We start from the raw sequence: 22,573 nt of genomic DNA, 5'->3' as shown, positions 1-22,573 counted from the left end.
CCTCAGTTCGGGAACCCACAGGTCTCCTGAAGCACTGGGGCACTTTCCCACTTGCACCCAAACTTATCCTCTCTGCAGAGGTTTCTTTGGGAACAGAACTCAAGCAGAGAGTTGTTTTTAACACCCTTTGTGCAGTGCTGACTGAGGGTCACATTCTGCCCAGCTGTGATCCATCACTGAAAGGTTAATTTTTTTTTTTTTTTTTTTGGAAACAGGCTTTGTGCCTCAGCTGGGGCAGTGGTGTCTGTGCCCATCACCACTCCTGGAGCAATGTGTGTATCAGCTTGGTGCTGGCAGCTGCACACACAGCTCTAAAAGCTCCTCACTCCCAGTGGATCTGAGTGGTGATGATCCTTTTGGGATGGCAGCAGGTTAGGGAATGAGTGATGCCCAACTCAGACCTTGGGAAGTGCTGGTACATACCTTTAAAGAAGTTTGCTGCAAAGCCTGCTTTATTGATGGTTGCATCAGATGCAAACTTCATCCAGACTTTATTTGAGCTGGACTTGATATCTTCTGGCTTCTCATAGCCACAGAAGTGGCCGATGAGGGGGCTGGACTCAGTGAGCCCATCTCTGATCTCCAGGTAGTCATAGGAACAGGCATCGTGCCATTCAACCTGCCATGGGAAAAGGGATGAGCTCTCCCAACCTGCCCTGCTCCCTGGGGAACAAAAAAAAGCTGCTTTGGGGAGTCACGGACATCCTGCAGGCTGCCAAGACACAGGTTTTTTGTCTGGAGTGTGAGCATTTAATGTCACTGGGCCAGGGTGTGAGTTTAAGGATCCTCAAGCCCTTCCTTAGCATCATCAACACTTTTGTGCCCCTTCTAATTCTGTCCAGAGGAGCAGGTTTTGTAAACTCATCATACTGAAAACACTGCTTCAAAATCTTTCAGTGAACTCCTGGTGGTGAGGAGGAACAATGTTCTGAAATATTCAGAACACTTTTTTTTTTTTTTTAAAGAAAAAAATCGTTTACGTCACTTTCCGTTTAATATTAAAATCTCTACAGAGGCAAAACAATATCCACAACAGAGCACACAGCAACATTTCTCACCTCGAAGGCCTGAAAGGTGATTCCTATGTGGAAGCCCTCAGAGACTGTGATCTTCCAGATGCACTCTTTGGAAGGTCTGTAGTCATCGGGGTAGTTGGGAGATTGGATCTGGCCAGCGTCCTTGTGGATCTCCCCACCACAAATAGCTGCAGAAAAGAAAAAAAAAAAGCCACATGAGGTTGCAGGTTTCCCCTTAGGCAAAGCCTGCCTTGTGCACACCTTTCCTCCTCATCTAAATCTGTACCAATAGCAATTTTTATGAATTTGTGTGTTTCACACTCCCCGTCACCTTCGTAACTGCTTAAAAGCTGCATTGAGGACCAAGAAAAGCTGAGAAAAAACAAAAAACAACAACAACAAAAAAACCAAACCAAACCAAACCAAACAAACCAACCAAAAAACCCCTCCAATCCAACAAAACTAAATAAACCCAGTTAGAATCGATTCCAGCCAGAGGATGGCAGTGTGAACCAGCAGCAGCTGAGACCCAACAGGCTGCCTGTGAAAATTCAGGTTTTGTGCCAAGAAATGTAAGTTTAAAGAGCAAGAACAGAAAATGTGGTTAATTTTTTAGAAACGTTACTGTAAAAACTAAGCAGGGATAGAGAAGCCATGCTGCTGATTTGTTGGTGAGGCTGGTGGCATCGCTGCTGCCCTGCGGAGGTGTCAGCAGCCCAGGGGCAGGGAAGTTTCCTAAGTCCCTGTCCCAAAGCTCTGATCTTCTGTGAGTGAAGTGCACAGGGGAGAAGCCAAGGGGAAGCTTGGCATTTGAGAGAAAAAACCAAACAAAACAACACCAAAAAAGACCAAACCAACCAAACAAAAAGAACAAAAAACCTCAAAAGCAAACAAACAAAAAAAAACCCCAAATAAACCAAACCAAACAAAAATCCCAAGCCAAACAAAACAAACAAACCAAATAAAAAACTCAAACCCAACAAATACTCAGACCAAGCCCACAAAATAAGCTGCATTAAGCAGCATAAAGATGTATTCTATGGAATGGAACTTTGTCAGTTAAACCACTGGAAGGCCCTGCAGCTACACCCAGTGCTGACTGCAGAACCTGCTCAGGGCAAACAGGGCCTGGCTTATGAACAGAAATCATTACCAGGTAATAACCTCCTGTTTTCCCCCCTCCCAAAACTGTGATGCTCTGCTTGGGAGATCCACTCCTGGCCTGCTGAAACAGCCTGGAAAAATCTGACACTTCCCTAGGGAGAAGAGCAGGGGCTGTGCCTGGGCAGAAGTGGCGATCCCAGAGCCTTGCAGCCCACCCTGGGTGCTGGGGGGGATGTGGGGTATGTGGGTGCTGAGGGTGCTGGGGGTGCTATAGGGGATGTGGGGGATGTGGGTGCTGTAGGTGCTGGGGGGGATGTGAGTGCTGGGGGTGCTGGGGGGGATGTGGGTGCTCTGGGTGCTGGGGGGGATGTGAGTGTGGTGGGTGCTGGGAGTGCTGTGGGTGCTGTGGGTCCTGCAGATGCTGGGGGTGCTGGGTGTTCTGTGGGTACTGGGGGGGCTGGGGGCACTGGGGGTGCTGGGGGGGATGTGGGGGTGCTGGGGGTGCCGTGGGTACTGTGGGTCCTGTGGGTGCTGTGGGGGGATGCGGGGGGGATATGGGGGGGATGTGGGGGGGATGTGGGGAGGATGTGGGGGGATGTGGGGGGATGTGGGGGGAACGTGGGGGGAACGTGGGGGGAACGTGGGGGGAACGTGGGGGGGACGTGGGGGGAACGTGGGGGGGACGTGGGGGGAACGTGGGGGGAACGTGGGGGGAACGTGGGGGGGAACGTGGGGGGGAACGTGGGGGGGATGTGGGGGGGATGTGGGTGCTGTGGGTACCTTCATAGAGCACAAAGAAGCCTTTTCCCAGGATGTTGCTGCTGCTCCGGAACTCGACCCACAGCCTGCTGTCCGTGGAGGTCACTGGCTCAGGGATCTTGTCCCCACAAAATCTACCTGGAAGGCAGGGAAGAGAGGAGCCCAAGATGCACCCAGTTATTACCTTGGAGCCTGGCTCTGCTGGGATAATAATTCTGAGCCCCTGCCCTGCAGCACCAAAGGGGGAGCTCAGAACCAGCACAGCTCCCTCTCTGGGGTCAGCAACTCCCTCCTGGGGTCAGGTTCGGGGTGTCAGGGGGTGTCAGGGAGAGGGAGCACAGATGAGGAAGGGGAGTGAGCAAACTCCTCAGAGGGTGATAAAGAGCCCATTCATACAAAGTTACACACCATTTAAAGGCTGGGGTTTCACACATTCCCTGGGAAAATATGCAGTGCACGTGTATTTTTTTTTCCCCCGTTTCTTTTTTTTTTCCCCCCTCTCCATGCTTTCACAATTCACAGGCTAATCCCTGTCCCTGCCCCCTGCTGAACTGCTCTCTGCCTCTGCCCAGGGAATTCCATCTCTCCAGGAGGGGCTGTTCATCCAGCCTCTCCTTCCACAAGGACCTTCCACTTGCAGGTCCTGCAATGCCTTCCAATTACACAGCAAAAAAATAAAATAAACCAACCAGGAGCTAAGCTGGAGCTGCTGGAGTGATGTTACCCGAGGCAGGGGGGGCAGCAAACAGCAATAAATGCTGCCAGCCCCAAGGGAGCCAGGAACTGACTGCAACCTCTGCATGGCTCCAGCCTCAGCATCTCCCCTGGTACCAGGGCTGAGATGCTCAGTGGGGCCAAGGGGAGCACCTGGACCTTCCCCAGCCCCACTGAGCAGCCCGGTCCTGTGCAGAGGCACCTCTGAGGCACCTGGGGATGCTACACGAGCTGATAGATTCTTTCCTTCCAGGCAGAAAGGAAGTTTTACACCCAAGTTAGAGGGCAGGGTTGGGATCAGAGGCTCTGGGACTCTGCCTGCTGACTCGGGGTGGCAGAAGCTTTGCACCTGGGAGCAGGAGGAGGGTGAGGAACAAGGGGGGACACAGAGGAGCTGCAATGCCTTGAGATCTTAGGGAGCAGGGAGGGCTCTTAGGGAGCCCTTGCACAGCCTGACACCCAGGGCATGGTGTAGGAAGGTCCCTGCTGGAAGTAGAGAGGCCCAAAGTACAGACACAGTGCATCTGTGGAAAGAAAGGTTGGAGAAGCAATGGCAGGAGCTGGGGCCAGGAGCTGTGTGGCTGCTTCATCCTCACTGCCTGGCCCTGCACTCAAGAAAAAGCAATAATAAAGCTCCAGAGACTAGAGTTTTAATTCCCAGTCCTGCCCCTGACTCACTTCCCAGCAGAAAAGGAAGGAATGAAGCCCTTGGCTCCCAAAGGGCTGGAATCCCAAATCATGGGGGATTTGGTGTGGCCACAGCTCAGGATGCTCGTTGCTGGCTGCCCAGTGCCCTGCCTGGACGCAGCTCCCTCCCAGCTCAAGGAAGATCTGCACCTTTTGGGATCTCCTCCCCCGGCAAGCTCCAAGAAGAAGACAGCAAATGGAACCGAAATGGCAGAGCCACTCACCCAGCAAGGGAGCCTTCCTCCAGTAGCCATCCCGCACCTCCAGGTAGTCATACCAGCACAGCCGGCTCTTAAAGAGGTCCATGGCTGTGAAGTTGAGCATGATCTGAAAGGAGAGAGGACACACTCCTCCTTGGGAAGGGAGCTGCTTTCAAGAGGAGACCCTCGGGGTGTGCTGCTTCACCTCTGCTACTGGGCTGCCTCAGGGGAAGGAGAGCTGGAGGGGTGGTTGGAGTTTTTGATCAGCTTTTCTCAAAAAAAGAAAGGCTTCCCCAGGGGGTTTAGTGAAGCCATGGAACAACAGGACAGCAGACAGCACTTTGCTATCCATTCTGCAACTCATCCAGTGGCTCCTTAATTTCCTTAATTACCAAAATGTTACTAAGAACAACCCAGTTCCTTTGTTTGTCAGGTTGTTGTTTGGGTTTGGTTTGGTTGGCTTGGTTTTTGTTTGTTTTTTTTAATTAAAACTCGAATCCTTGGCTTTGATTAATGGGAATATCATAGAGAGACACATTGCCCCCCAAAAAAACAGCTGTCATCACAAACATTTCCTTTAATTTCCTTGAATTACCAAAATATTACTAAAAAGAACCCAATTCCTTTGTTTGTCAAGTTGTTGTTTGGGTTTGGTTTGGTTTGGTTTTTTTTTTAATTAAAACTCGAATCCTTGGCTTTGATTAATGGGAATATCACAGAGAGACACATTGCCCCCCAAAAAACCAGCTGTCCTCACAAAGAGAAGTGCAGAGCACCCCCATGCTGGTGCAGCACCTACCTTCTCCCCTGGGGTCACCGAGATCCTCCAGACACAGTGGGAATAGGAGGGGTAACCATTGGGAAAGCCAGGGGCTGAAAAATTCCCTGTTGAGTCCTGCAAGGTCTCTCCACAAGCTGTGAGGGAGAGAGGGGAAAAAAAAAACAGCAACAAGGAATGAACCTCTGCAAGATCCCAAGGCCTCTCAGAAGGCTGGCACGTGGCTGCTGTGAGCAGGGGGACACAGGTATCCCCAGGGTGTTCATGGTGCTGGGCAAGGTCATCGGCCACCTGAGACCTCAGCAAAGGGGAGATGTGGAGTTTGTCAGGGCTGCCAGGACAGGAGATCACTAGTGGAAGGACACAGGTTTGAAAAGGGACCTTTCCTCCTTCCACACCCCAGCACTTTTAGGTTTCAGCCCTACTGAGGAGGAGCACCTCATCCACTACCCAAACGCAAAATATTAACCTCACCCCAAGACTGTCAGCAGAGCTGCTTCTCCTTTACCAGCTGCTCAGTGGCCTTCTCCTTAGTGACCATTGTGAAATTGCATTTTGAATGCATTGTGAAATGCATTCATTGTGAAAATGAATTTTTTGGAGCTGAACACCCTGACCAGGACAAACCCCTCTGCCCCCAGGGCTTGCTCCGGCGGCTCCGCTGCTGTCCCAGCCAGGAGGATGAAACCCCCAGCACTGCAGCTCCCCCTGCTCCCCACCTGCCTGCCTCTGGGGCTGGTGAAATGTAGATCCCATCAGAGTGACTTTGGGGAAGCAAACAATGTGCACAAGCACAGGGTCCTCTAGGGAAGTGCAGCTTCCAGCATCTGGGAAAGCCGCGACTACCGGAGCTCCTGCTGGAACGAGGAGCAAGCACCTGCAGAGCAGCTGGCTGGGTAGGTAGGGGGACCACAAGTATCAAAGCTCCCATTTCCTTCAGAGTGCTCACTAGACACATGCAAATACCCATCCTGAGGAGCAGAACCCCTGCCTGGCCTGCTTTCCAGTTGGTTTTCTCCCAAAATTCATAACCCGCTGCTGCTGCCCAGCCAGCCTTGACCTGCAGCTCCCAAAGGCAGCTCCCAAAAATCCCTTGTTAAGCAGAAGTGCTCTGGAGGCTCTGACAAGCTGAACATCTGGCTCCCTTCCTCATAGAAATGCCAGGGGATGCTGTTCCTCTGCCTGATGCCATCACACAACTCACTCAGGTGTTTTTATCACGTTCAGGTGGGCAGCTCAGAAGTTGGATGTGAAAAGAGCCTGGGCCTGTTCAAAGAAGTTCAGTGTCTTCAAAAAAGGAGAAAGGGAGTCACCAGGGCCTAAAAATTCACCATTTCCCTGGAAGAGTTTGACCCAGAGCCCAGACTCAGTTCTGCTCAGTGTAATTACAGTACCTGTGCAAACATCAACAGGCACCAACCCACCTTAACCCAACCAGCACTGAAACAGCACGAGAGGACACCCAGCCACAAGTCATGGGCTGGGTTTTTAAAAAGCCTTTTATAGCTACTAAACTCATCAAATCCTCAGCCATGCACCCCTAAGCCAACCCAGCACCCCTGGCTGTGCCTTCCAGAAATTCCTGCAGCAAACTTCATCTGGTTTCACCTGGCTGGGAGCTCAGGTGAGCCCAGCAGGTATAAGCTCTGGGGAATGAACAGCAATTTAAACCAGCAGGGTCTTGGTAAGGAAAAGCTAGCACAGACCCCACGGGAGCAGCCTCAGGAGCTCAGGTCTAACGAGTTGGAGCTGCCTGTTTCTGAGCACAGCCACAGGAGTTGTTGTGGCTCACACCAGTGCGTGCCTGAACTCCTCTCCCACCAGGCTAGCTCTTTATTTTGGGGAGGTTTTCTCAGAATCAGAGTGGGACTCTTTCTGACAAGGGAATGACACCTGCCAGTCAACTTCTGGATGATGCTGTTGTGTTCCACATAAAAATCTTCAGCTGGGCTGCTGAACAAAGTTGTCCTCAACCTAAAGCCTCATTCAGAGCCTGCTTGAACAAACAACTCAAGTCCTTTGGGTTTGAGCTTTGCAGTTTGCAGAGGAAGTGAGCTACTTTTCAAGCTACAAATTCAACCAGCAGCTGAAGATGCTGCTGCCATTAAATACACTGCACCCCTGCTCTTCAAATTCAAAGGAAAAAGGAAAAGAAAACCAGATGAAAACAATAGATATTTGAAGGAAAGCTGTTTAGTAGACTCAAAGCTCAAATTATTCTGCTGCCAAATATCTTCTGCACTGCAATAACCTCTGCTAAAGCTTTGTGGAAAAAGACTAAAAAGTAGAAAACTAGTTTTCAAGTGGAAAACTTGAGGCTCAGAAGGGTCCCTGTTTTAAGCCAGTTGCTTTGTAGCTTTCAGCTTGACCTTAACCTCAGGCCAAAGTGGCTTTTCAGCTTGTCTCAAGAAACCTGAAACTTCCAGCTATGGGAATGGAAACCCTGCTTGCACTGAGTCTCACACACCCAAAACCCATGGAGCAAGACATCCCCCATTTGGTTTTCTTTCAGCATCCAAATGAACAGATCCCTGAACTAACCCACGAGACAATTTTCCAAGAGCTGCACCTTGCTCAATCAAGTGCAAATTAGAGAAACTGAGAGTGCTAGAGCAAAAAAAGCAGCTAGAGCCAGCACACCTAAGGAAATCCCAGCCCTCACAATCAGCTCAGCCCTGATCCCCGGACATCACGGCCCCTGAGCAGAATTTATTCTGGACCCTTACAAACCTACACTCCCTGCCCCACAACTGGAGACAAAGAATAAGCAGATTTATAGACCACCAAGCCACCGTGTTCCGTGGCCTCCTGCATGGTTACCTGGGCACTTGTAGAGCTTCCTGGCCTGAGCAATGTCCCCCTGGCTGAGGCGGATTCGCTGCCCGATGCTCGGCCGGACCCCGTTGTCATCCCTCCTGGGCAGGATGGTGTCAAGGAAAACCCCTCTGCAGGCAGGGACAGAGGGACAAGGAGCAGTCAGGCAGGGAAAGGCACAAGGTGCATGGGAAGCCAGCCTGGCAGCCTTCCCACACCATCCCCTGGGCCACACGTCCCACGCTGCCATAATGTCACCTCGAGGTTATAGCACAGAGCTCCCAAACACTCAGCCAGCCTGCCAAGCCACTGAATTCCTCTTCTGGTACATCAAGGTTGCCTCTGAACAGACACTTCCTTACCATAAATCAGGTATGATTTATGGCAGTATTGTTAATAATGCAATTTTTTTATTTTATTTTTTTTTTTTTTTTTGGCAGCAGGTTCACGGCACATCTGGCTTCATCAGTTTGGGTTGCACCCCCAAACCTCCTGCAGGTGGGGAGCAGACAGGCATCCCCTCAGCTAATCTCTGGGCAAAGTGAGCATGGTTCTGAGCAGATGTCAAGAGAGGGCTTGGTAAAGCCAGAGCCTGTTCCCAGCCCTGGCTCTTTGCACAAGCAGCCCCCAGAGCTCCCTCCCTCCAATTACTGCACAAAAGCTGCTGCTGGGGTGAGGGGGGGTCACACAGACAAAGGCCTTAAAGAAAACAGACTTAAAAATCCCATCAAGCACCCATTTAAATTTAGAAGGACTCCTGCCATTTTTATCCCTTTCTGGCCCAGCAGTGCTCTGAAGGACCCCAGTTGTCAAGACACAGGGACTCAATGGCAGTAATAACTTAATCCTGGTTTTGTGCCACACCATTCCAACCACTTGGAGTCCAGCGAATGCTGGGAGGATCCAGCAGATGCTTCGAGGGAGGAAAAATTGTTTGCTTTGGTTATCTGATCCCAAGAAATCTCTTACTCCTGCCCCACCACCATCTCCCCCTGCCAGGACATGGAGCATTTCAGCAAGTTGGATAATTTACCCCTGGTTGATGGGAAGTGTCAGACACAAAAGCAGAAAAAATGAGGCTGGGCAAGTCCATACGACTGGGGAGCAAGAAAATATTTAAAAAGCAAAACAAAAAAACAAACCAGTTTTTTCATAGAGTGGGTGTTTGTGCTCTGCCTCCCATTCCCTTTGCTCGAGGCACATGGAGAAAGAAAGCTCTTCAGAATGAGCAATAATGGGGTTTATGGAAAAAAACTTCAAAAAAGGCAGCAAAACAGAGCTGGTCACCCAGTAGCTCCCATTCCAAACCCAGGACACATCCAACCTGTGGCTTTGGATAGTCTCTGGGATTATCAGTACTGGGTCAGTATGGAGGGGAGGGGAAACCAGGGATCTCCCATCCTTCTCTTCACCCACCTTGCTTTTTAAAATCTTCCCCAAAATTTTAGAATCTTGCCACTGCCACGGATCCCTGAGGGGTCACAGGTCTCCTTCTGGGCTCCAGGTATCCCCCCTACTGCTAAGAGCACCTACTGGAAATGGTCCTGAGGACGTGTTAACCTGGGACCATCACCTGGAGAATGTGTTCCTGGCATAGTGCATGATGCTGTCGAAGTCATAGGTCTCTCCCAAGGAGTTCACTTCCCCAGCTTCCATCTTTAAGAAGTTGTACTCCTGGCCTGTGGTGCCAAACACAAAGGGAAAAGAAGAAGGATTGTTGATGGGGAAAAAAAAAAAAAAGAAAGAAGAAAAAAAAAGCCTTCCACCTCTGGGCACCTAGAAAGAAAGGGATGTAGTTCTGGGTTCAAACAGTTCCAGCAGGACACCCAAACCCCTCTGCTCACCCAGCTGCTTTGGTCTTGATCCTAGGGAAGGACTAGGAATACTTCTTAATTCCATCCCACAGACAGCAGGAGGGTTTTCCCAGCCATCCCCAGAGCCAGGTGGCATCACCTGTGGTGCTGCTGTACCTTGTTGGATGTTCTCCCTGATGATGGTGACGTGCTGGTCCCTGTCAGGCCTTGTGTGCTCGTGCCAGAAGCCCACCACGTGCCCCAGCTCGTGAGCCACAATCCCAAACTTGTCACAGTTCTTCCCAATGGAGATAGCCTGGGGGCCTCCTCCTCGGCGCCCCACGTAGGAGCAGCACCTGGAAAAGAAAACCCAGAAACCCTGCAGCATGGGCAGGGGGTGGGGGAGATGGAGACCCCAGGGAGAGGAGACCCAGGACAGACCAAGAGTTGCATACACAGGATTATGTGTGCAAGGAGAACATGTGAGTGAGGAAAAGGGAAAATGTTTCCCCAGGAGTCCACTCAGCCACTGGGATGGGCTCACAGGGCAAGGGGTGGATCCCCCCCTCTCTGGAAGGTTTGAAGTCTCAGCTCCATCAGCAGCAACATGGGAAGGGTTGGACCAGGTGGTCCCTGAGGTCCCTTCCCACCTGACCTTCTGTGATCCTAAGTGCAGGTCTGGGGAAATGCATAAATAAACTTCTAGTGCCATCCCAGGGAAAAAGAATCCAGGAAGCCTTAGCACCTTCTTCTGAACAAATCCTGAATTATCTTGGCCAACCTCCAAAGGAGTCAGGATGGATCCCCACGACCACTGCCCTGACTGGTTTATTCTGGGCAGAGCTGGGCTCACAAAGCCCTGCCAGTGGGAGCAGAGCTGGAGGGGACAGGAGTGTCACTGACCCACAGGTTCTGTAGGTGAACACGATGAAGCTCTCCTCATCAGTTCTCTCCACAAAGGTCACACAGGTGTGCTTCTCCCAGTGCCTCATGGCTTGCTTGAAGATGGCTCTTTGGCTGCCTGGAAAAGGAATCCAAGGGGAGCACAGAGTGCAGGTCTGGCTTGCACAGAAACCTCTGCTGGGTAGGGGAATATTCAACTTTTTCAGCAGCCCCCCGGGGCACCTCTAGGAGCCTGGAACCCACTTCCCTCCCTCCTCTGGCACCCACTGACTGTGGGATGCTTTAATTCCTCCTGATGAACTCATTGCTCTAATTAAAGAGGCAGCAAAGCAGTGAGCAGGGAGGGAGGGAGCTCTGCACCACTGACCAGTGAAGTTTCCTCCAATGACATAGGGAATGACCCCCCCTGGCCAGATCCTCTCAGCCCTGGAGGTGGTTGCCCTGCGCAGGCGGGGGGAGGAGGGTGGCTCCAGCTCATCCTCATCCTCATCTTCATCCTCATCATCTGCCTTCCTCCTTGGTCTCCTCTCCAGGGTGGTGTTCTGCCTGCCCTCTGCAAGACAGAGATGCAAACAGTGGTTAAATCCTTCTTTTAGTCCCACCTGCAGCCCTCGGGTAATCACCCTGGAGCTTCAGGAATAACAAAACAAAAGAAATAAAAAACCACACAAAAACAAAAAACATAAATAAAAACCAACCAACCAAACAAAAACCCAGAAGCAAGGTGTTACTCCAAGCCAATGCAGTGAGCTGTTTGGGGCTTACAGAGAGCTCAGCTGCAGCAACCTGGCCTTTCAACTTCAGAGCATCTCTGTGCATTCTGCCAAACCTGGTCCCCAAAATAACAGCCTAAAGGGACACCCCCCTGGGACACCCCCTCCAACACACACACACACAGCACCTTCATCGATGGGGACACAGGACTTGAAGAAGGGGAATGGGAGGGGGCAGCTCAGCCCAGCCCAGCTGTCACAGAACCATGGGTCATGATGGGGTGTCAGGTTGGAAGGGACCTCAGGGATCAGCTGGTCCAACTCTCCCATCACACCAGACAAGGCAAAGCCACCCTTGCAGAGCCCACCAAGAACAACAAAATGCAGGTGCTAGGGCAGGGCTGCTCTGCTGGGCAGGGCACACACACACACACACACACACACACACACACACACACATATATATATATATATATATATAACACAGGACAGAAGATGCTTTTATGGGGGATTGATAAAAAAAAAGCAAATCAGAGATACCCAAAGCTCTGGGTGGGGTACCACATTACCCTTTTTGACTGCTGTGCTGCTGGGCTGGGCTGAAGTGGTGTTCTCACTTGACACAAGAGGCTGCTCCCCCAGGCCTCCTGCAAAGGGAAAGGAGCAGAGACACAGCTGGTGAGCAGTCTGGCAGAGCTCTGCCCCTCTGAGGGCACAGGAACCAAGGGATCTCCTGCACAGGGAGCAGGGATCTTGTCCTGGATGTGTCCCCAGTAACTCAGCCCCTGCCTTCCCTCTCCCCTGAGCAGAAAGTCTCTGGTTCCATGGGGTTGTACTGAGAGCAAAACCTGCCCCAGGAGGGTGGCAGCAGTAGTGAGAGCCACTCTTAAACCTCATCTCTCGGGAGGTTTGCTGCCAAGGCAAAGAATGATCAACATTCAGACCAACACACTCCTACCAGCTCCTCTAGATCTGGCCTGGAATCACCTTAGTCTGACAGGTCCTTCTCTGGGATGCCATCAGCCAGTGGCCACCAAAGAGCAAGGGCTCAGCCAGGGGGCTCAGAGCAGCCAGAATCCTCTGCCAGAAGATGAAAGCACAGGAGAGATCCCAGAAGTGTCCCATTGCTGGTCCTACAGCACCTCTGGATGCCATGGGGACAGTTCCAAGGGATGTCCCACTGTCAGGACAGCTGGACATCTTCCAGCCCCTGAGCCAGCCTTGCTTTGCCAGCTGGAAAATTCTCCTTTTGCTCTGGAAGCTGGCTTCTCACAAAGCCCTCCAGGGGGCAAGGAGAGGGAAAAGGTCCCTGTGCCACATCTTGGAGGAAGGCTGAGGGTGGCATCAGGCTCTGCCACTTCAACATCCTACTGCCATAACACAGAGCATCAGGAAAGGGGTGAGGAAAGACAGTAATAAAAACAAACCAGGGAGAAGGCAAATCCCCAGGCTCCCAGCTGACTGTAGGTTCAGGCTTCCCGGTCCAAGAGAGGCACTAAATCAGGGGGTTGTCTCCCAAAGGAAGTGCCACCATTTATCAGAGCTTGGCTGGACAAAAGCCACTGGATGTGTGAACAGGAACAAGGCTGCTTCAGGAAGATGGATTGCTCTGAGCCCCATTGCTCTTTTCCAGCTTCAATGTCCCATCCCAACATTTCCCTTTGTTTTCTTTCAGTCCTCCTCACTTCCCCAAGCCCCAGCTCAACAAAGGTTCCTCTTCTCAGTCAAATTTTACACCCCCAGGACTTCTCCCCCGTCCCCAGCCCCAAGTATGCCAACCCTTCACACCATATCCCATATCCCATTCCAGCTAAAGGAATCCCCAGCCAGATTTCCCCCCCTGGAATGAGTGAGGCACGTGGGGCTTTGCTGACGCAGAGGGATGATTTTATATTTCTAAATAAAGTGCAGCTTGGTTCCAGCCACTGATTGCTCCTTAATTGAACTGGGGAGGTGAATTATATGGTGAACTGGGGGGGGGGGAAATAACCAAAAAAAAAAAAACAAACAAACCAATCAACAACAAACCCAAACCAACCCTGCATTCAGTGAGTTGTTTCCCCTAAGAGGGAACTGTATGGGATTGAATTGCAAATGCTGGCACCAAAGCCCCCAGTCCCCCCCCCTCCTGCACCCGAGGTGCTGCCCTGGGCCACCCAAGCCCCCAGCACATTCTTTCCCAGCCAGCAGTGCAAGCCTTGGTTCCTCCTGCCAAGGGGAGGTTTGGATAAACCCCTGTGACCAATGCATCATCTGTGCATGCCCCGTGTCCCTGCAGCCAGATGGAAAGGGACAGCCCTGCAGAGAGGGCCAGGGCACTGCTTCCAGGCATCACCCACCTCCCTGGGGCACAGCAGGAGCACCCACACCCCTCTCCCCCAGGGGATGCTTCTGCATCATGCGTGGCAGGCTTGGAAGATCCTCTTCCCAGTCACTGAAACTTCTGGATGTTTCTCACCCTTGTGGTACCCTAAGCACATCCCAGAGCTCCAAGTGCCCTGGCAGACATTCTGTCCCCTCTGCTGCTGCTCCCCAGGGCTCACAGGTGATGCCAGCAAGGACCAAGCCAAGCACCTGCCTTGCCATAGCAAGAAATAAGCCCAGAAAGGCAGTGGGGCAGCTGCAGAGGTCCCAGGCGAGGTGTCCCCTCCCCAAATCCCTGGAGATGCACCTCTCTGCTGGATGGGTCATTTCCCAGGGAAGATCCCAGAGCAGGAAATGTCCAGATCTCTACTGAAGCCCAGAGGCACCAAGAGCACTGAGGAGGAGGAGGAAGAAGAGGAGGAGGAGATTGAGGAGGAAGGGGAGGAAGGGGAGGAAGAAGAAGAGGAAGAAGAAGAGGAAGAAGAAGAGGAAGAAGAAGAGGAAGAAGAGGAGGAAGAAGAGGAGGAAGAGGAGGAGGAAGAGGAGGAGGAAGAGGAGGAAGAAGAAGAGGAAGAAGAAGAGGAGGATGGAGGTTTCCAGCTTGGCCCCGTGTGCTGTGAGAAGCCAGGGCAGTAACCAAGAGGCAGGTTTGGGACTCCCAGGGAGGTGAGCAAAGCACCAGGACTGACTCTGGGCTTGGAAGGTGCATCCAGAAATCCACAGCCTCTCCAAAAGTCACTTTTTCAGCCTCAGAACCTCCCAGCTGAGCTCTTTTTTACTACTCAGTCACCCCTAACAACTTGTGCTGCCCAACAACCCCAGCAGGACACCCCAAAAAATAGAGCATTTAGCTCCCCACAACCTGGCACAATTCTCCTCCCAGGCTGGGAATATTTCACCAGGCATTTGTACAACAATTTTTCCTGCTCCCCACAGCCCCAGGGACCTTGGCTGACTGAAAAAAAAAACAACAAAAAAAAAGCCTTTCAGTGCAAACCTGAGCTAAATACACCATGCTTGGAGAAGCTGAAGCTGAGGTCCCCAAACTGCCTGCAGGGACCAGAGCGGGAACTGGAGGTGGGAGGGAAGGGCCAGAAAACCCTTTTTGCTCAAAAGAAATCCAAGTTGTTCAGCCCAAACGAAAATAAAAAGGCAACAAAAGAGTCAGAGCAGCTCTGTGCTGTCTGCAGTCCCCTGGCACCAGTAGCCCAGGAGAAAAGTTGTGAGCCCACATGGAAAGGGGGGGACTGGGAGAAGCAGGAATTGGTTGGACTTGGAATTTGTCCTCTACAAAAAATTTGTCTGCTAGGTTGCAGCTTAGGGTGTGGGGGTTTTTTGGTTTATTTTTGTGGTTTGTTTCTTTAATGTGTTTTTTTTCTCTCTCTCTCCTTTTTTTTTTTTTTTTTTTTTTTTTTTTTTTGTGTTTGCTTCGTTTTGGGTTTTTTGTTTTTGTGTTTCTGTTAATTTTTTTGTTTGCTTTTGGTTTTTTGGTGCATTTTGCTTAGTTTGGGTTTTGGTTGGTTGGTTTTTGTTGTTTTTTTTTCTTGTAACTACATCTTTGTCTGCAGCACCATATATGGGGCCAACTTGATCTCTTAACAAGCTCATTTCCAGGATTAAACAGAAATAAATATTTTTCCAGGATTTCAAGCAGGGGCTGCCCTAAAGTGTCCCCACACCCAGAAGGCAGAGGTGACATCCAACAGGTGTCACAGCTTCAGCTTTGGGGAAGTCAGTGATGTTGTGGCCATCAGAGAAGCTTCTGGAAGGACAGAACAACCCCAGACTTGAGGTCACATGCTGGTTTTTAACTTAACCAGTGGTCAATCATTTTTTAGCATGGAAAAAAAAAACCCAACAAAACCAAAAAAACCCCCACTTTGCTGCACAGCACTTTCTAACCAGAGGGAAAGTGATGATTTTATTAAAAACTGTCTCTGCTGGGGAAATGCTCTCAGAATGTGGACCAGATGTTTCCCAGAGCTGGGGGACAGTCTGGAGCAGAAACATTTCATAAACCCCAGGGCCTTGGAGATCTGAGCAATGATTTCAGATCGATCCTTCAGCATTTCCTGCCAGTGAAACAGCCCAAATTCCCTCCATTTGCTTAAAGAAAAATAAATTAAAAGAGGAAGAGGATCCTGAAGCCCCCAGAGCCCCTGCAGAAATCTGGTTTTCATATTCAGGGGAAGCTGAGAGGAGCTGCAATAACTCAGGGCCTGAGCCCCAGGGGCCAGAGGCTGGGCAGGTGTCATTCCCAGCTTTTTTCCTGCAGGATGAGGACATCAGCAGCCTCCTGGGGAAGGGCAGGAGAAGAGGAACGAGGGCAGAGCTCTTCACAACCTCTCTGTGCTCTCCCTGCTGCTCTGCAAGGGGCAGCACCACCTCCCTGCCCTGCTGCTTTTTGCAGAAGGGGTCAGGAGGAGGGGGACAACCTGAGCCAACCTCTCCCCCCACCTCCCAACCAAGGGCCAAGGTTTTGAGGGGGATGGTGGAAACGAGGAAGGGCTGAGAAGGCTGCGAGGGGCCTTTTCCTGCAGGCTGGACCCATCACCTCTGCTTGCTGAGAGGGAAAAAGAAAGGAAAAATTTACCTGTGCCAGGCCAAGAGTTCCTCCCAGGGAGAAGGAGTCCTGCAAGTCCCTGGGTTACAGCAGGGCAAGTGGAGGTGAAAAGCTAAGGTGAGGACCCCAGCATTTTGGCCACAGGCAGGTCCTCAGCCAGGGGGTGCACCCTCTCTGGGACCCCAGCAGGGATAGAGGGACCCAGCCCCCCACCCCAGGGCACCTGATTCCCCTTGCAGTCACCTGGCTCAGAGCTGCCCCCTCCCCATCCCCATCAATCCTCCTTCCCTGCCTCTCCCAGGAGGGGGCAGACACCCCGAGGTGACCTTGCAGGCTCTGAGGGATGTGCTGAGGTGGTTTGGGGATGCCCATCCCTGTGCTGGCAGGCAGCACAAACCCTCTGACCCTTCCTCTGACCCCTCCTTGCCGTGGCTCCAGCCCCCCAGCCCTGCCACAAACACTCCCTGCTCCTGCTCAGCCTCCCTAATCCTTCTGTTTCCCCCCCTGCCTTGTTTGAACTGGATAAAAAAAATAATTCCCAGTGAACACTGGAAGCTAAACAAGGCTGGGACACAACTAAAAGTCCTTCCCTGGACAGCATGTGGTGCCAGCACCTTCCTTCCAGCTTGCTTTCTGCCTGGATATCCAGACACTCTTAAGCCTGGAACTTCTTGAGAGAATTTTTGGTTCCTCCTTACTCCCCCCAACCTGTCCCCCAAATCCCAGGAGCCTGCACCATGGCTGAGCACCCTAAGCTGGTATGGAAGAGAGACCTCATCTTCTTGGGCATCTCCAAGCTCATCTTGGGCATCTCCAAGCTCATCTCCTTGGGCATCTCCAAGCTCATCTGTCTGGGTACCTCCAAGCTCACCTGAAGGACACCCCGACCAAGCTGCCAGCATCAGGGACACTGAGGCAGGAGCTTTGGGAGCACATCCCAAAGGTGGCCACAGCCTGGTTCTCCTCCATGCCCAAGGTCCTGGCTGGCAGCAGTTTGTGCAGCCAGGAGCAGCTGCAAACTGTCCTGGGCTCTGCTCTCAGAGCCCCCTTCTGCCACAGAGCTGCCTGCAGGGTTCAGGAACACCCCCAGCTGCAGGAAGCAGAGAGGGGTTAATCCCCTCCTGAAGCTCTCTAGGAACAGCAAGATAATCCCACTATTTCCTTTCTCCTCTGGTCTTTGCCCTGGAGAAACTTGTTGCCCATTCCCCAGGGCTCTCCAAGTCACCATCTGGCCTCAGCTCTGCACCACCAAGCTGCAGCCTCAGACTGATTTGCTTTCTTTCCCCACTTGACAGCTGAATAAATACTTGGTGCTTGCTGCCTGGGGATCAGAGCTGCAGCAGAGGGGGTTTTATCCAAGCACCCCCCTCCTCCTTCCCCCAGGAGACCTGGCCAAGCAGCCCCAGGTGAGCACACTGATCCCACACCTGTAACCCCATCACCCACCGGTGATTTACAGCCCCTGATTTATTTTCCTTTTTGCTCTTCCCCCCCCCCAAGCCCCCGAGTTGTCCCTTGCCCTGGCAGCTGCTCTGCTGAGCACTCCTTGTTTCTCTGGGCACAGCAGCATCCCTGCTGGAAAGGGGGGAGCCTGAGGCTGAAGGCATCCCAGCCAGCCTGGCAGTGACCCCCCTGCTCCCTCTGGACATTTCTGCCTCCCAATTAATTGCCCCAAACACCCGGGGAAGGGACAAGGTCTGTGGCAAATCCCATTTTTCCTTGGAGCAGGCATTGGAGGCTGCTCTGAAACACTGCACTCACCAGGCTCTGAGACAAATGTAGGCAGCTCCACAGCTCTTGGCTCAGCACTGCTGGGCTTTACAATTAAGGTAATGGATTTCACTTCCAATGTCATTTCCATATGGATAAACTGATCTCCTCCAAGTGCCTTCTGCCCATGTGCTCTCTGCATCACAGCTAATTAATATAAAGCTATTTAATAACTCCCACTTAAAACACAAAAGGCTATTCAGGCTCTTCTGGCATGAGGAAAAGGAGCAGCCTCCCAGAGTGTCACACCAGCTGGAGACCAGAGCCAGAGAAAATTTAATTAAGAGTGATGGAGAGCAAGGCAGTGGCAAACAGCAATCAGATGTTACAAAGGCTTTACACACAGGCTACCCCAGCTCTTTAAAGGGTTAACAATGCCACCAGCTCCCAGGGGCTTGGGATGTGCCCAGAAAAGAACTCGGGGGGCTGGGGAAAGTGGGAGCCAAAGGCAGGGAAAGTCCAGCAGGGCTTCAGCAGCATCCCCAGAGCTGAGGCTGCAGGGTGCTGGGTGGGCAGGAGCTCTGCAAAGAGGCTCTTTGGAAGCAGCTTCAGCCCCAGCACCCATGTGAACAGCTCCTGCTGGTGTCTTTGGGTGCTTAAAGAGGGTTAATTCCTTCCTAACAAAAATCCAAGCCGATGGATTTCTGGTATTGCAGCGTTTGACCAAAAAAAAAAAAAAATTAACACCAAGTTCCTGCCTTCCTGGCTGGCTTCTGGGGGAAGCAGATGAGTGAGACTCGTGGGGGAAACACAACAAAAGTTTGCACTAGGGATGAACCAGAGGCAGAGCTGGGGATTGTGGTTCCTGCTTGCCTGGGTCAGTGTGAGCAACACTGCAGAGCTCCTGGAAAAGCTCCCCAAGAAGAACCATGCAAGGCTGGAGCTGCCCAGCAGAACTAAAACCACTTATTTTGAGAGGCAGGAGGCCACCCCCCAGAAAACCTGAGCTCAGGGAACAGTGCATTCACCAAACAAACTCTGTGGCCCAGAAAAGAGGGAAAAATCCCTCTTATTCCTGCTTCCCTCCTGGAGGTTGGGGCATTGCTCTGCTCAGCACAAGCCAGGTTTCACTCTGTGAAGGGGCCCTGCAAGCCCCACTGGCCCCAGCTGGTTTTTGTTCTTTTTTTTCATACTGGAAAGACCCTAATCCAACAAAACCTGGGAGCCTGAATAACTTTGTGGTGGGACTGGGGGTGCAAGGACTCCAACAGCTCTTGCTGCTGCTCAAGCACATCCCAAGCAGCAGGGTGGCTCAGAGCTCAAACTGGGGTGACTGGGGGTACCAGGAGCAGTGTCACCCCATCTGTTGGGGTACCCAATAGATGTACTGTCACCCCCTCTCTTGGCTTCACAGAGAACCCACAGTGTTATCCCACCCCAGGGACAAGGTGGCTTCGAGGGCAGGCTGTGAGCAGGCCTGCAGTGGGTTCTGCCTGGGCAGACAGCTGAAAAAATGCATCCAGATCATGAATGGGGAAGGGAACGAGGAGTCAGAACTAATGGCAAACTTCCAGCTTCCAACACACACACTTCCTTCCCAACCAGCACCAAGGCAGCTCCTTGCAGAAAGAAACCAGGGCTGGAAAACCTGGAAATCCTCTCCCTCGGACAAGACAGGAGTTGGGTCCATCCCGTGGGGACTTGTTTTGGGGTTTGTTTTTATTTAACCAAGGCCAGAGTCAGCTCCCCCCCCTCAGTCACATCCCTAAAGCTCTGCATGCACTGGGAGGGAAAGGGACAGGGACAGAGGGACAGGGACCTCCTGCTCCCCCAGGACAAAGCCAGGGGCTGCCCTTACCTGAGGTGTGTCTCACGTGGGCAGCTGAGGGCTTTGGTAAGGCAGCAGCTCTGTCTGTTTGAAACAGCTTCAGATCATCCTCATCTAAAGCAATATCTCCCCAGAAGGCAGCTGGAGAGAAACAAACTGCAATTAGTTCAGCTTGTGGTTTGCTCGTTGTTTTGTTTTGTTTTGTTTTTTAGGGCCTTGTCCCCAGAGTCAGCACTCAGAAACATCCATTTGTCCAAATCCAAGCTGAGATTTCCATTTCCACTCGGGTGGAGAAACACCACTTCTTTATCCCCCCTGTGGATCAGCTACCTGCATTTCAGCCTGCAGAGCTTTGAATTTTGTAAAAAAAATAAAATAAAATAAAATCATTGAGCTTCAGCCAGAAGCCATGAAAAAATAAGGCAAACAAAGTGGTAACTCAACATTCACAGCTCAGAACAGCCTGGAAATCATTTGAGTGGAAAAAAACCTGATACCCCTGGAGTATCCTGCCCGAGCTGCTGCTGCAGAGTGTAAAAGTTCCCCTGTGGGGAATCTGAGCAAAACAAACACTGGTGCTGAGAAAGGTGACCAAGCAGAACAGATCTTTCAGAAATAACAGGCAGGTTACAAACAGAGCTGTTAAAGCTCATCCGCCCAGCCTGCACCCTCAGGGATGGATGGAGCCCAAGAAAAGCAGAGCAAAGGAAGGGGTGGCAGAGCTGGGGAGAGCTCAGTCACTCAGATGAGGAGCAGCCCTTCATCTCTGCCTGCCACAGAGCCCAGGTCTGCTGGAATCACTTTTTTCTCATTAAATGAAAGACTTTTACACCCCACATCCCATTGCTGTGCTGGCAGCATCACTGCCCCCGGTGCTTCAGGCCTGGGAAGCCAATGGGTTTCACTGATCTTCTGCCTTTGGCAAGCTGAGAGGGGACAGGGGAAGAAAGCAGAGCCCTGGGCTCCTGGGGCTGCAGTTTGTGGCCATTTTATCCATCTTGCCCAGCAGCAAGAGGTGCCCAGGGCACCATCCATCTTGCCCAGGGCAGAGGTGAGCAGCTGGGTAAGTCGTGACTACCACACCAGCCAAGTTGGTAGCCACCCCCTGCCCTCCTGCCAACCCCATTTCAGCCCCCAGATCAATTGCCACCACCCTGGGCTCCTTTCCATCAGCTCAGAGGGTCTGTTTCCCAGGGGAAGGCAGCCCGAGCCAGAGCCCAGCTTGCAGGGTGAGCCTGCAGCAGGGATTTGCATCCAGAGAATTGTTACCTTTTCCTTCCCAGTGGAAGGCAGCAGTGCTCTCCCAGCCCTAGGGAAGGAATCTCTTTCTGTTACCAAGCCATACATCATCCTGAAAGACAGCCTGCTACAAAAGCTGAATTTCCCCAGCTCTTCTTCCCAGCTCTCTGCAGCTCCAGGGGACGCTGTGATTTATCCCAGTTCCCAACCAGCTGAGCCACTTTCCTTGCTGGGACTCGGGGCTGAGAAGGCAGCACTGCAACTTCTCTTGCTGCTGGCAAAGCCTCCTCTTTCCTAGAGGCACAAGAAGCCTGAGAGACGCTGTACAGGAAAGCCCCAGGGCTTTATTTGCAAGGGTCACAAGTTCAGAGGCTGCTGGGGAAGGGAGCAGCTCAGAGCAGCATCCCTCCTGACTCCTTCCACCGAGGTCTCCTTTTCCATTTAATGTGGGAGGATTTCCAAAACCAAAACAAAACAAAACCAAAAAATCCCCCCAAAAAACAAAAAACAACCCCAAACAACCAAAACCAGAAACCAACAAACAAAAACTATTTAAATCTCCAAACAGGAGGCTGAGCAATTGGGAAAGCAGTATTTATTTCTCTTGGCAGGGAGCTCTGCAGCCAGGTGCAAACTCTTCACACTCGGTGCAACTGCCTGCCAGCTCTTTTTTTTTTTTTTCTTTTTTTTCTTTTTTTCCCTTTAAGAAGTTATCCTTGGCATCTCCAGCTCTGTCAGCATCACCAGATGCCACTGCTGGGCAGCCTGCCCGTGTCTGCCTGACACCAGGGGCCATGGGGGCTGCTGATGGTTCCTGTGCCCTGCACCCCCTGTAGGAACAGCCCCGTGTGGAGCTGGGGGGGACAACGTCTCTGTCCCTCCAGATCCCTGCTCCCCAACACCCACACTGCTGGAAGACCCCAGGGCACCAGCTCCTCCTGCTCTAGGGCTGCTGGCACCACAGCCAAGCAGTGCCAGGGGAAAAGAACCCCTCAGTCAGTGCCACCTCCAGAAAAAGCACCAGCAGACCGTGCATCCCCTGCCTGAAACCTGCCAGGGAGGTTTGGGCACAGGTTGATGCTTCCCAACCTGGTGTCTGGAGCCCAGGGAGCACCTCGTGCTTTCAGGAACAAATAGCTGGGCACCTAAGGCAGCGGTCTGGTTCTGGACAGCACAGAACGATATTTCCAAAGGGTTCTGAAGGGCTGTTCAGGCTTGTGCAGGAACCTGAACCAGCACATGGGATGCTGGGACTCTTGGGAAGCCACCTGCAGGAGACCCAGTCCAGCCAGAAATTCCAGTTCACCCTCAGCAAAAGTCCTCTCCTGGAAGGTGATGCTGCAGAAACCCAGAGGCACTTGGGGCTGAGTTTGTCCAAAGCTGCAAAC

General features: G+C 52.0%; 1 protein-coding gene and 1 long non-coding RNA gene across 4 annotated transcripts in view; one reads left to right on the top strand and one right to left on the bottom strand.

The window, feature by feature from the left end:
• Window positions 1-22,573, bottom strand: part of TLL2 (tolloid like 2) — a 45,065-nt gene that overhangs the window by 8,016 nt on the left and 14,476 nt on the right. The window contains exons 2-13 of the mRNA XM_071748084.1: window positions 19,977-20,087; window positions 12,051-12,128; window positions 11,136-11,321; window positions 10,769-10,886; window positions 10,043-10,221; window positions 9,646-9,751; window positions 8,079-8,203; window positions 5,280-5,395; window positions 4,505-4,607; window positions 2,901-3,017; window positions 1,059-1,204; window positions 424-619 (exon numbers count right to left, since the gene is read on the bottom strand). Coding sequence (XP_071604185.1) covers window positions 424-619; window positions 1,059-1,204; window positions 2,901-3,017; window positions 4,505-4,607; window positions 5,280-5,395; window positions 8,079-8,203; window positions 9,646-9,751; window positions 10,043-10,221; window positions 10,769-10,886; window positions 11,136-11,321; window positions 12,051-12,128; window positions 19,977-20,087 — 1,581 coding nt within the window. The remainder of the gene's footprint in view (window positions 1-423; window positions 620-1,058; window positions 1,205-2,900; window positions 3,018-4,504; window positions 4,608-5,279; window positions 5,396-8,078; window positions 8,204-9,645; window positions 9,752-10,042; window positions 10,222-10,768; window positions 10,887-11,135; window positions 11,322-12,050; window positions 12,129-19,976; window positions 20,088-22,573) is intronic.
• LOC139798024 (uncharacterized) lies at window positions 2,013-4,912 on the top strand. Of its 3 annotated transcripts, none has more exons than XR_011726660.1 (4): window positions 2,013-2,172; window positions 2,277-2,340; window positions 2,932-3,055; window positions 4,282-4,912. It is a non-coding gene; the product is annotated as an uncharacterized lncRNA (long non-coding RNA). The 3 variants fall into 3 exon arrangements; XR_011726661.1 differs by having other exon boundaries at window positions 4,279-4,912; XR_011726662.1 differs by lacking the exon at window positions 2,277-2,340 and having other exon boundaries at window positions 4,279-4,912.

This window comes from Heliangelus exortis, chromosome 7 (assembly GCF_036169615.1).
Source record: "Heliangelus exortis chromosome 7, bHelExo1.hap1, whole genome shotgun sequence".
NCBI lineage: Eukaryota > Metazoa > Chordata > Aves > Apodiformes > Trochilidae > Heliangelus > Heliangelus exortis.
The sequence above is the reverse complement of the archived record's forward strand: the minus strand, read 5'-3'. Positions and strand labels throughout refer to the sequence as shown.